This window comes from Ailuropoda melanoleuca, chromosome 8 (assembly GCF_002007445.2).
Source record: "Ailuropoda melanoleuca isolate Jingjing chromosome 8, ASM200744v2, whole genome shotgun sequence".
NCBI classification, from domain to species: Eukaryota; Metazoa; Chordata; class Mammalia; order Carnivora; family Ursidae; genus Ailuropoda; species Ailuropoda melanoleuca.
Window position 1 is genome coordinate 100674164 of NC_048225.1, and position 13945 is coordinate 100688108.

Sequence of the window (13945 nt, forward strand, 5' to 3'; positions counted from 1 at the left end):
GCTGTTTCATCATCATAAATTCAGAAAGAAATGATCTTTGTAAGCTTTGGTTACTTGGGAAAACTCTCTCTTACTATGCTGACATCTTGTGGCCAAACATAGTATCTTACCAAATTATTTTTTTCCAGCTTTATTGGATATAATTGACATACAACGTTGTATAAGTTTAAAGTGTGCAAAATGATTACCACCAGGGATTAGCTGAGATCTCTGTCATATCACATATTTACCATTTCTTTTTTGTGGTGATCTACTCTTTCAGCAACTTTTGAGTATACAATACAGTATCTTGTTAACTATAATCATTAGATTCCCAGTTATTTACTTATAACTGGAAGTTTTTACCCCTTGACCAAAATCTCCCCATTTCCTCAGCCTCTCAGTCCCTGGTAAATACCACTCTATCCTCTGTTTCTATGAGTTCAGCTTTTTTAGATTCCACACATAAGTGAAATCATACAGAATTTGTCTTTCTCTGACTTATTTTACTTAGCATAATGCCCTCAGGGTCCATTAGTGTTGTTGCAGATGGCAGGATTTCCTTCTTTCTCCTGGCTGAATAATATTCCACTGTATATGTGCACCACATCTTGTCTGTCCATTCATCTATTGACAGATATTTGGGCTGTTTCCATGTGTATCTTGGCTATTGTGAATAATGCTGCAGTAGACACAGGAATGCAGATTTGTCTCAATCCTGTTTTCAGTTTCTTCATATAAATACTCAAAAGTGGAATTGCTAGATCCATGTGGTAGTTCTGTTTTTAATTTTTTGAGGAATTTAAATTAAAAATACTGTTTTCCATAGTGGCTGTACCAACAACGTACAAGGGTCCCACCAACAACGTACAAGGGTCCTCTTTTCTCCACATCCTCGGCAACACTTGTTTCTCTTATATTTTTGATGATAGCCATTCTAACAGGTGTGAGGTGATATCTCATTGTGGTTGTGATTTGCATTTCTCTGATGTTTACTGATATCAAACAACAGGGTCCTTAAAATATTAAGGTATCAATTGATAATTTAGTTGAGCCCTTTAGTTGAGTGTTACTGTTTTTCCAAAAGATATAGACAGCTTTCAGTTAACTATCCTAGTAGAGTGGAACCTAGGACCAATACTTTAAATAAAATTTTATACTTTGACTTTCGAAAATATCCTATGGAGAGAAGTATAAAGAAAAATCATAAATCATGATGATCATATTACCAGAAACATTCCCTGCCCTGTCAGCAGTTTGGTATTTTGCCTACTGATCTTTTTTGTTACACATTTTTTCATTCATTTATACATTCATTCAATAAGTATGTATTGGCCATCTATTATGTACCAGGCACTGTTTTAAAAACTGAAGACATATGGGATGCCTGGGTGGCTCAGTCTGTTAAGTGTCTGCCTTTGGCTCAGGTCACGATCCCAGGGTCCTGGGATTGAGTCCTGCATTGGGCTCCTTGCTCAGTGGGCAGCTTGCTTCTCCCTCTGCCTATTGCTGCCCCTGCTTGTGTGCTCTCTCTCTCTCTCTCTCTCTAATAAATAAAATCTTAATAATTTAAAAAAAACCTGAAGATATAATGATGAGCACCAGCTTTGTCCTTCTAGACTTACTAGTCTGATGGGTAAAATGAGGAACTCTGGAGAATGTGGTATTGAATGAACTGGAGAAATTAAAAAGGGACACAATCAGTTTCCCAAATGCAGTGGAAGTGGGGGGAGGGGTGTTGCATTTTGAAAAGTTTGTTTGGCCTATAATAGTCAAATAAAAAGCTATTGTGTTCTAAACAAGAAATGGAAACAGTTTGAATCAGAGTAATTATAATAAAGATGGAAAGAAGTGGGTGGATTCCAGAAATACTTAGGATGCAAAATTTGCAGGCTTTGGTGATGAACTGGATAGGGGGAGGGAGAAAGTAAGAGGCATCAAGGATACTTCTTAGGTTTCTGGTGTGCACACTGGGATAGTGATGCCTGCCATTCAGTGATGTAAAACTGGAATAAGGTCGGATTTGTGGGGAAGATCACTAGTTCAATTTTGGACATTTGAGGTGCCTTTGAAATATCCAAGAGAAAACGCTCTCTAGGCCACTGCATATGTAAGTACAGTCAATACATTTGGGAGTCACTTGGTAGCTGATGGGCATGGACGGCAGTTTTCAATGAGGGGAAACATCAGGAGTATCAAATGCTGCTGAGAGCTCAAGTAAGATGAAGACTGAAAAATCTGTTTGATTTAGCAATAAATGTAAGTCCTTGGTGACTTGAGCAAGTGCTGTTTTGGAGGAATGATGTGCCTGGATGCCAGACTGGAGTGGATCAGGAAGCCAGAAGGCTGAGAGGAGATTGTTAGCATAGGCCTACCTTAGAGAAGTTTATGCAGAGGTAAGAAGATGGGAGTGGGAAGAAACTGGAGAATGGTGAATTACTGAGTGAAGGTTTCGTTCTGTTTTTCATATGGGAGATTTGAGCCGTTTAAAAGCTAAGTAGGGGGCGCCTGGGAGGCTCAGTTGTTAAGCGTCTGCCTTCGGCTCAGGATGTGATCCCAGAGTCCTGGGATTGAGCCGCCTGCTTCTTCCTCTCCCACTCCCCCTGCCTGTGTTCCCTCTCTTGCTTGCTGTCTCTCTCTGTCAAATAAATAAATGAAATCTTTAATAAATAAGTAAGCAAATAAATAAAAGCTAAGTAGGAAGGATTCAGTTGAAGGGAAGAGTATATAAGAGAAAGAAACACAATTAAGAATGTAAAGTTTCTGAGGGTAAGCGGGGATAGGATCCAACACACAGCCTTTGGGATTGTGAGCATGCTCATTTCCTTTCTAAAAAAAAAAATCACAAATTATAACGACTGCTTAAAATATATGTATTGTCTATAAATGCTGGAATATTCTGGGAGTTTACAGTTAAAAGCAAATGCTGAAAGTAGGAAACCTACCAAATTCTGTTCACCATTATGCCTTATCTTCTATAACATTCCAGACTCCTACATTCAAACCTACCTGACAAGTCCACTTAAATGTCTAATGAATATCTCAAAGCTTAACTCAGGATTCCTTCCACTGCCTATTTATCCCAATCTTTTCCATTTCATTAAATGGTACTGTCAGTTGCTAAAGACAAAACCCTGAGTTACTCTTGACTTTTCTCTTTCTCTCACTTTCTACATACACAATAGCCTTCTGGACCTATCCGGTAAAAGATGAATATTTGAAAGTCACCAGCTTAAATATGAGAAAACAGAGTAGATGAACTCTAAATGGGAGTATATAAAGCTTTGAGGATTATTCATAATTAACAGGTAGGAGTGGGGCGCCTGGGTGGCTCCATCGTTTTAGCATCCAGCTCTTGATTTTGTCTCAGGTCATGATCTCAGGGTTGTGAGATGGAGCCACTGGACAGGCTCCTCCCTCAGCAGGGAGTCTGCTTGAGGTTCTTTCCCTCTGCCCTTCCCCCACTTATGGCTTGCTCTAAAATAAATAAATCTTAAAAACAAAACAAAACAAAACAGATAGGAGGAAGGCGTGGCATTGGAAAACACCCATATTTCCAATGATAATTTTGAAACCTAAAATTTAATATGAAATAAGACCTCACTCATTGAATATTAATTTGATAATTTTATTAATGCCAAATTCAAAGGCATATATTATTTTAAGTAATTATAAAATAGATTTTGTATAGTGCTAATTTTTAAACTTACCAGATGCCTGCAATTAAAGTAATTCTTCATGTTTATAGCTTTTATGATGTATGCATCCTAAAATATAAGCTTATAGTAGAAATGTGCTTTTGAGGACCCTCAGTCTTTCCTTATAATTTTAAGCTGTTTTAAAAATTATTCACATTTTCAAATATAAATCATAAAAGGCAAATGACATTGTTAACTTACTAATAACTTTTCAAAGTTAGGTTGATACAATAAATTATATAATGTTTCTGTGTGCACATTTCAAAATTATTAGTAATTAGCCATAACAGCGTAGAGTCTTTTTGTTATTTAGTGCCTGGATTACTGTTGAGTGTAGCATCATCAAGCACAGAGATACCTGATTAAGTTTTGGAGAAATTTCTAGGGATCTGGAAAGACTTTTTTTTTTTTTTTTTTTTTTTAAGCCACTCTTCAGAGTGTCAAAGGCTGTTTAAGTTGTTTGTATTGACTTTGGACAAAGAGTGCCTTATATATTATCTCAGACTTCTACAGCCAGAGGTACCCACATCTGTCACATAAATTGGACTACTGTTCTGGAAATACAGAGAAAAGCAGCAAAGAGGTTTTGAATAGCTGTTATAAATGTTACCTAGAAGCATTAATATTCTATCCCAGATTTAATAGCCTAGAGTAGATACAGTCCAGTGATGAAGGAATACGACTTAAACCTCTATTTTAATAGGTAAAACAGAGTAAAATTGTATCTATCATTACTTTCTGGTCAAGTCTTACCTGATTTTTCTCCTTTCCTTAACTCTCTTACACAGAGTAATTATTTGGTGTTCATGGCAGAGCTCTTCTGGTGGTTCGAAGTTGTGAAGCCCTCGTTCGTGCAGCCTCGTGTCGTTCGTCCACAAGGAGGTAGTAGGTTCCTGGAAACAAAATGGAGAGTTTATCGAACCTCCCCTGGTTATTATGTTCAAGGGAATCCTATTATTGTTATAAAACAGCTATTAGCCTTGATAAATTCTGAATATTTTAGTATTTAAAGCTGCTAAATTCTCTGTGAGACAGATGATGTAGGAGAGAACAGCTCTGAATTTGAAGCCTTATGTTGTGGAATTTCTAGCTTCAACTCTTAGCCTACTTTCTTCTCTTTGCATCTTTTACCCCCCATCTCTAGCTTTTATTCCCCGTTAGATGCTGAGTTTTTTTTATTGTTACCCAGAATCCACTTAAATGATGGCTTGGCTTTAATCTACAACTTGAATTTACCTCTAAACCAACCATAAGAAGGTTTATATACATATTTTTAAGCCCCATATGTTTTAATGATTATTACATATCATGTTCTATTGATTGCACATAATAAGAAAACTAATACAAAATAAAGGGGTTACTGTAAAGACCCCTAGAAATAAAGAACAAAAAATCTTCCTGCATTTTCTCTAAAACAGATTTTCCTTTGGCTCCCATTATGAAACCAGAGATTTATTTCTATTGGGGAAAAAGGATTCTAAATTGTAAGTTTAGCTCCACTAAAGAGCTTCTCTTCCAGCATAACTACGGGACCAGTTCCTTCTGCTGCCAGTGGCTGTCTTGCTAAACACAAAACACAATTATTGTGCATCCCAGCTACTTAGCTGCTTTCCTTGCCTCCACATTTTGGTATTTTTCTCACCATTACCCTTATTTCTTCTCTATCTCCTCCCTCTCAGAAAAATTAAAAAGATCAGGAAGGAGGAAAAAATGTGTAGTCAAGGGAAAGGCATGTCACTGTAGTGAGTAGAATGAGCCTGCTTCCAGTGTGCCCACTGCATCTGAGGCAAAGTTCTGGGAATTGTGCAGTAAAGAGTATTTCATCTGTTCCATCTCGAAGCTGCTTAGGGCAGATTCTGATTACTGAACATTATGTATCAAAGAATACCTACAAAGAAGTTAAGATCCTTCCATAAGGCCCTGTAATAAAGTCAGGTGTCTTCAGTAATTATCATAACCAATATTTGTACAGTTTTTTACAATTAATATAGAATTTTCACTTACATTGTGTTCTGTGATTTTTTTTGCCCGCTATTCAAAATATTCAACAGCTATTACATTAGATCTCAAAGGCAAAACGTAAATAGAGTCTTCCCCAGAGTCATTTACAAAAATATAAATTCTGGGGTGGGGGGTTAATTATTGACCAGTGAAATTCTGTCTTAATTGATTACCAAAATACCAACTATTTCATAAACAAAAATTACCGTATGTAACTGAAGTTCTGTGAAAGCTTTAGTAAAATTAGACACTTGGATTTCTTTTTAAATATCTGGATTTATTTTATGTTAGGCCTTCTCCCTTCCTTCCCCCCAGTTAGCCTTAATCAAGTGAATTTTTTAAGCCAGAACTTCAAGAAGAGTTTTAAATTTTACCCTTGAAAATTAAGAAGAAAATTTTCATTATGCTACAATAAAGGAAAATGGAAATTCTTGAAATAGTGGTGGAAATATGCTAAATACATAATTTTGAGGCTTTTATCTTTTATTGTAGCTGAACCTGTGAACGATATGCCTTCAATTTCTGTGTTGAATGCGGCCAAAACAAACATCTTGGACAGTTCGTGTAGTTCTGACTTCACTTCAAGGTAGAGTCCAGAATGACCCCATTTTCACTGTAAACCATTTGCTAATGAAATCAAAATAAAATTCCATTAGTTTTTTAAATTTCAGTTGGACTTTGAACTAAAGTTTTAACTAGCTTACGGTATGTGTTACACAGCTTGTTTTAACTTAACTGTAATTGAATTTACACAGAAAGGAATGTTTCATAAACAGGCTTTAATGAATCACACTCAAAAGTGGGAGAATACATTCTGAGCTTAAAACCAAACTTGTGCTGTAGAACTTGTTTATCATTGAGAACTTCTAAGTGATAGGCCTCGAGGTGGGGGGAATTTTAAGTTTCTGTTTGGGTTTTTAATCTTTTTTTTTTCTTTAATCTTTGAGGTAGTTTCCCCTGCTGTTTGTTTGTTGGTTAGTGTAACTAAGCAAAGATCACAATAGAATGTTTCTTGTAATACTGAATCTTTATGTCTGATGCTTTAGTTCTTAATATCAGGAACTGAATTGAAAGCAAAGAAAAATTTAATATCGGGATAATCCTGACTTCTGCCCAAACATATGATAGACACATTAGTTTGTTTAAAAATGTTTTCAGTAGATCCTATATTTTTTTAGGTGTATTTATTAGAACCTAAAATTTATATTGACTTTGGACTCCCTAATTTTTTTTTTAAGTTTAAAATTGTATTTTGCAGTGGTTTAGAAATCCAAGCAGATCCATTAAAAATACATTTTAAAAATGATGAACAAGCAATTGAGAGTACTTTATGAATTCTTGGCTGAATATAAAACTATGAACTTGTACTGAGCTGTCACCCACTTCACACATTTAAGAAGTTTTCTCTCTCAAGTGGGTGCTAATGGGTGTGAAACTGGAACCTTGACAGAGCCCTTATGGCACTCTTACTGCCTTCATAGGGCTTCTTACCTCTGAACTGGCTGATGTCTGTAAAATACTTCCTACAGATTAAGAAAGCATTTTCCTTCCCTTACCCTCTGGTTTACTGTTATGGATTATCTTACTACACCCATTAAGTTTTCTATTCTGTAATATGCCTGAGATTTTACAAAAAGAGGCTCAGTTAGGATATGGCTGATCTAGGAGCTTCTCTATATTTTTTCCCATGGGACACTTTTTTCTACGTATTAATTTTCTTGGTGCTTTCCTGGGTTGATTACATAGTGACATTTCGTTCCTTGAAAATTCAGAAAACATTCAGTATTCTAGGTTATGACTCTTGTACTATTAAATCTTTAAAATCTCTGAAACTTTCTGCTTCAATGCTAGATTAGCCCATAGCTATTATTTCTAGGAACCTTATTTGGAGACTCTTCACATTTCTGACCCTGGAAAATGTCTTAAGGCCCTCTGGAAGACTCCTCTATGTTTCTCAGATATCTCAGTGGCTGCCCTTACTCATTTTTCCTAGCAGATGGATGTCTAAATTATTTTCCTTGAAGAGACACTGTATAGCTGTCATTCTAGGATCCGACTAATCCTCTCATTTCTGTAAGTCTCCAGGTGGTCCACTGGAATTCTCCCATTGTAGAACTTTTCAGGAAGGAGTAAAAAGTTTCCACTCTTCCTGAGAAAAATGCAGTCACATGTACAAATGTGAGTGCCCCTAAATAATGAAGTTATGAGGGGAAAACAAAGGAAGAAGACAGGCGGAGCAAAAAACATCTGTAGCAGCTAATCCACACACTGGACTACTAACCGGCTCAGCAGTTAGATCGGAATTTTCTATGCAAATGTGAAAGTGAGCAATTAATAGGAATTTAAAATACTTTAGCCATTATCTGGAGAAGAAGAGAGTGAATATATTTTAATTGCTACCTTTGTATCTTCAGGATTAGCCTCCTATCATAGATGTAAGGGAGCATACAAACAGGGGCAGTGATTTTAGAGGGGGGATAACAGAAACAAACATGACGGGGCAGGTGAGTATTCCCTGATAGTCCTCTGAGAGAGAATATGATGGGCAGTTTAGGCGGAAAGGCACACGGAAGCAGATAAGCATTTGCTTTGGAGACAACAAGGTCATACAAGTTCTTCAAGTATTGTTGCCTTCAGAAGAGCTCACTGATGAAGCTTTCATTAAATAGTAAGAATACAATATTGTTTCATTTGAATTTTTTTTTTTTAAAGATTTTATTTATTTATTTGACAGAGATAGAGACAGCCAGCGAGAGAGGGTACACGAGCAGCGGAGTGGGAGAGGAAGAAGCAGGCTCATAGCAGAGGAGCCTGATGTGGGGCTCGATCCCATAACGCCGGGATCACGCCCTGAGCCGAAGGCAGACGCTTAACCGCTGTGCCACCCAGGCGCCCCTCATTTGAATTTTTTGATCGACTTGTTCATGTTCTCAGTTTATAATAGCCAAAAGATAATGTGATTTGAAGGGGGACTACAGAAGTCATTACATACATCCTGTTCCCCAGTTTATTCTCAGCAGATTGGGGGTGGGGACGTGTAACGTCTGCACTTGACTATAAGGTAGGCTACAACAGACTTGAAACTTGAAGTAAAATTAAATTCGGCCCAAATGGCATGATAATTTGAGAAATAGACTACCTAATCCCCTGCATTAATTCGAATGAGGTGGAATTAAGAAATAGGAAAGCTTCATATCTTTATAGGCATTGAGGTCTTCAAGGTGCAGCTCAATATATTAATATTAATTTTGATGTAACTGTTAGAGATGTATAGACACAGGTCTGTGAGCAGGGAGGCTGCCAGGATCTTTTACAAGGGTTTATTATACCTGTAGTTTCTAGAGATTAAGTATTTCCAGCTGATGACTTTAACTTACCTATTTCTCAGTATTTCTATTTGTAAAATGAAAATATTCCATATCTTATCTCACAAGGATTTTGAGGTGTGTATGAAAATATTTCTCTTTGACTAAAAGACATAAAATACATAGACATATATATACTTAACAGCCATTTTTGGTTTAAACAATATATTGTGTTTCCTTTTTTTTTTTTTTTAATTTAGGGTGGAGAGTCAGAGGTGATAATGTTTCTAATTTCAGCCATTCTGTGTAAAGTTTATATTAAAGAACTAAAACATATTAAAACATTTTACATTTATTTTACGTTGCAGTGGGGAAGGAGCTGCATTTACACACACTCATCATTTGCCTTCTAGACATTCACGCCCCCAAGCTCATTCTTCAGCTTCAGGTAATATTTTTGAAAAAACCTAGGTTAACTGGGAAATGATTGAGAATAAATGTATATAAAAATGGCCAGTCTTTTTTTTTTTTTTTTTGGAAAAGTGTTATATATACACTAAAATGTTGATCTGTTTCTCTGTGCTTGCTTTTCTTAATAAAATGATCTTTATTTCTCCATATATACCTACTTACTTTTTAGTGCTCTTAACCCTGAAATATGTGAAATCTGCTAAGCTGTAAGTTAAAATTTTTTACATACTTTCAATGACTTTTTCTTTTTCACATTTGAAGGAGGAATTAGAAGGTCTTCATCTATGTCCTATGTTGATGGTTTCATAGGGACATGGCCCAAAGAGAAAAGGTAAACAAAGGGAATTATTTTTAGTATATTCACATTATAAATGTGAGAATAAATGCTATTTATTGAATCGCTATATTGTACAGCTGCAACTAATATAACATGATCAACTATACTTTAGTAATTAAAAAAAAAAGAGAGAAAGAAATGCTGATTCTCTATTTTGTTGATAGCCAAATTGCAGTTAGTACCTCACTTTGAAAAGGGCAATGTAGGCAGATGGCTGAGAGTTCAAAGGGGCTAAAGTTAAAGGTAGTCTAGTAGCCCTACGCTTAACTTGAGCACAACAGGATTATGAGAAATGGGAAAAGAAAGGAAGTATAATTTTAAATAATTGTTAAAGGGTATCAAATCATTTCTTTTCTGGGCGCATTTAAGGTTTTTGATTTTCTCTTTAAATGTTTTTTTTTTAGATCATCAGTGCATGGAGTTTCGTTTGATATTTCTTTTGATAAAGAAAATACTGTACACAGATCCACTCCAAACCGAGGAATCACTCGTTCTATTAGTAATGAAGGACTTACTCTGAACAATAATCGTGTATCTAAAAATATTAGGAAAAATTTGTCCTTTAAGCCAGTAAATGGAGAAGAGGAAGCAGAAAGCATTGAAGAAGAACTTAATATAGACTCTCACAGTGGCCTCAAATCTTACATGCCCCTTAATACAAATGAACTAAATTCCAACGAGAATATTCATTATAAGCTTCCAAATGGAGCTTTACAAAATAGAGTACTTCTAGATGAGTTTGGCAATCAGATCGAGACACCAAGCATTGAGGAAGCATTACAAATAATTCATGACACTGAAAAATCTCCCCATACATCTCAGCCAGACCACATTGCTAACGGCTTCTTTCTTCATAACCAGGAAATGAGTATCCTAAATTCAAACATCAAGCTGAATCAGTCTAGTCCTGATAACATAACTGATACAAAAGGTGCCTTGAGTCCCATAACTGACAATACTGAAGTAGACACTGGAATTCATGTTCCTTCAGAAGATATCCCTGAAACTATGGATGAAGATTCTTCTTTGAGAGATTATACTGTAAGCCTAGACTCTGACATGGACGATGCATCGAAATTTCTTCAGGATTATGATATTCGAACCAGCAACCCCAGAGAAGCTTTGAGCCCTTGTCCGAGTACTGTAAGTACCAAGTCTCAACCAGGCAGCAGTGCGTCTTCTAGTTCTGGGGTGAAAATGACCAGCTTTGCTGAACAGAAATTCAGGAAACTGAATCATACTGATGGGAAAAGTAGCGGGAGCAGTTCTCAGAAAACTACCCCAGAGGGCTCTGAACTTAATATTCCGCACGTGGTTGCCTGGGGACAAATCCCAGAAGAAGCAGGCCTTCCACAAGGCCGGGACACTACCCAGCTGTTGGCCTCTGAAATGGTGCATCTTAGGATGAAACTGGAAGAAAAGAGGCGCGCTATAGAAGCCCAGAAGAAGAAGATGGAGGCCGCTTTCACTAAGCAGAGGCAGAAGATGGGAAGGACAGCATTTCTTACTGTGGTGAAAAAGAGAGGGGATGGCATTTCCCCTCTTCGAGAGGAAGCAGCCGGTGCAGAAGACGAGAAAGTGTATACTGATCGAGCAAAAGAAAAGGATTCACAAAAGGCTAATGGACAGAGGAGTAAGTCTCTGGCGGATCTGAAGGAAAGCATGGAGAATCCTCAGGCCAAATGGCTGAAGTCTCCAACCACACCCGTTGACCCAGAGAAGCAGTGGAACCTGGCGAGCCCCTCAGAGGAGACTTTAAATGAGGGAGAGATCTTAGAATATACAAAGTCCATTGAAAAGTTAAATTCCTCTCTCCATTTTCTACAACAAGAAATGCAGCGCTTGTCACTTCAGCAGGAGATGTTAATGCAGATGAGGGAGCAACAGTCCTGGGTGATCTCACCTCCGCAGCCCTCTCCACAAAAACAGATCCGCGACTTTAAACCTTCCAGGCAGGCAGGCCTGTCGTCAGCCATTGCACCCTTCTCGTCAGATGCCCCCCGTCCTACCCATCCGTCCCCGCAGTCTTCCAACAGGAAGAGCACATCTTTTTCTGTTAAAAATCAAAGGACTCCTAGGCCAAATGAATTAAAAATAACGCCTCTGACTCGAACGCTGACGCCGCCTCGGTCTGTGGATAGTCTTCCTCGGTTACGGAGGTTTTCACCAAGTCAAGTTCCTATTCAGACTAGGTCATTTGTGTGTTTTGGGGATGATGGAGAGCCTCAGTTAAAGGAATCCAAACCTAAGGAAGAAATTAAAAAGGAGGAACTGGAATCCCAAGGGCAGCATGTACAGAACCCAGAAGAAAAGGAGATCAAGCCTCTTGAGTCAACAGTTTCTGAGGTCCTGTCCCAGCCCATCACAGAGACCGTCCGACTGACACCAAGTGAGGACCAGCTGAACCCGCCCGCAGAGCCTCCTCCTAAACCTGTTTTCCCACCCGCTGCTCCTAAAAATGTTAATCTGATTGAAGTTTCGCTCTCAGATCTGAAACCACCTGAAAAGGCTGATGTAGCTGTTGAAAAATACGACGGAGAAAGTGATAAGGAACAATTTGATGATGACCAGAAAGTGTGCTGTGGATTCTTTTTTAAGGTAATACCAGTCTTCGTCATTTTGGGCATCATCATTAGATGGGTTTGGTTTTAGTTAATGTGCACGCCTCTTTCAGTAGTAGTCCCTTTTGTTATGAGCCTGCCGCTAACCCTGAAATACATTTCGGGGCTCCCCTTGGTGGACTGTAGTAACGTCCAAGCACACTGAACAAATCTTTCCTTCACCAAGGTCACGGTACATGTTTAGATGCGCTGTTTTGCTCCTCTGCCTCTCTTGCTTGCTTTCATAAAAGCCTTTTAAAAAACGTTGAGCTGTTTGGATCTCTTCAAAGAGTTGACTGTCAGTTTGTAAAAAGCACATAATTTGACATCGTGTGTAAGTATATTTTAGATTTTTTTAAATTTTCAACATTTTTCCTTAATGTTTTGTTAAAAATTTTTTTAAGGGATGCCTGGGTGGCTCAGTTGGTTAAGTGTCTGCCTTCGGCTCAGGTCATGATTTCGGGGTCCTGGGATTGAGTCCCGCATCGGGCTCCCTGCTCGGCATGGAGCCTCCTTCTCCCTCTGCCTGCCACTCCCCCTGCTTGTGCTCTCTCTGACAAATAAAGTCTTTAAAAAAACTTTCAAAAAAATAGACCAGACATAATCTTGCAAGGTGAAACATTTAAAAATAACATACAAATAGCTCCTTTAAAAGCACTGGATAAAGGTCTAACATATGATTCCTAATCTCAGTCTTGGTATTAGATACAATGTACTATAGCCAGCCAACATAAATATTGAGCAATATCACCTCTTGATGGTCAAGATCTTTTTTTTTTTTTAAAGATTTTATTTATTTATTTGACAGAGATAGAGACAGCCAGTGAGAGAGGGAACAAAAGCAGGGGGAGTGGGAGAGGAAGAAGCAGGCCCACAGCGGAGGAGCCTGATGTGGGGCTCGATCCCACAACACCGGGATCACGCCCTGAGCCAAAGGCAGACACTTAACCGCTGTGCCACCCAGGCGCCCCTTGATGGTCAAGATCTTAAAATTTATCATAGATATTAGAAAAACAAGAAAAGCTTAATTAAAAGTTTTTCTAATTATCCATTTTATTCATCTTTATGTTTTCCTGTATTTTCCAAATTACCTTTAGGAAAGAATATTTTTCTAATAATCAGAAACATGTGGGTGTGTTACTCATGTTTCTTTTTTAAATTAAGGAACTAAAGTAAGATCATCTCTAATCCTGTCTAGCTCCACAATTTGGAACACAGAGGAAAAAGACAATACTCAACAGCATCAGTTTATAATTGAAGATTTTAAATTGAGACCACAGTCCTACTGGAATAAGAACCCAGGAATATTGAAGTGATTACAGTCGATAGTTTTACTTTTGGTCACAATACTGGAAATTTGTAATTTTTTTTAAAGTTGATCTCAGGGTGATTGTCCTTTAGCCCCTTTTAAAGTTTAGAAATTTGAATGTGAGTCATGTTTTGTCTCTTAACCATGTAAAATGACTAATTTTTAATAGAATGCTACTGTAGACATGAATAGATACAGTTTACTAATTTTAGAGACCCCGACTACCTCGGTTTCTTGCAAAGAAA

General features: G+C 37.6%; 1 protein-coding gene across 6 annotated transcripts in view; it reads left to right on the forward strand.

Moving 5' to 3' along the window:
- The window catches only part of CAMSAP2 (calmodulin regulated spectrin associated protein family member 2), a 111123-nt gene that overhangs the window by 88423 nt on the left and 8755 nt on the right, over positions 1 to 13945 (forward strand). For 5 of the 6 annotated variants that reach the window (XM_019794520.2, XM_019794522.2, XM_019794521.2 and 2 more), the window contains 5 exons: positions 4466 to 4559; positions 6171 to 6264; positions 9352 to 9431; positions 9716 to 9785; positions 10196 to 12389. In XM_019794520.2, coding sequence (XP_019650079.1) covers positions 4466 to 4559; positions 6171 to 6264; positions 9352 to 9431; positions 9716 to 9785; positions 10196 to 12389 — 2532 coding nt within the window. The remainder of the gene's footprint in view (positions 1 to 4465; positions 4560 to 6170; positions 6265 to 9351; positions 9432 to 9715; positions 9786 to 10195; positions 12390 to 13945) is intronic. The other variant, XM_034667000.1, reaches the window with a different exon arrangement.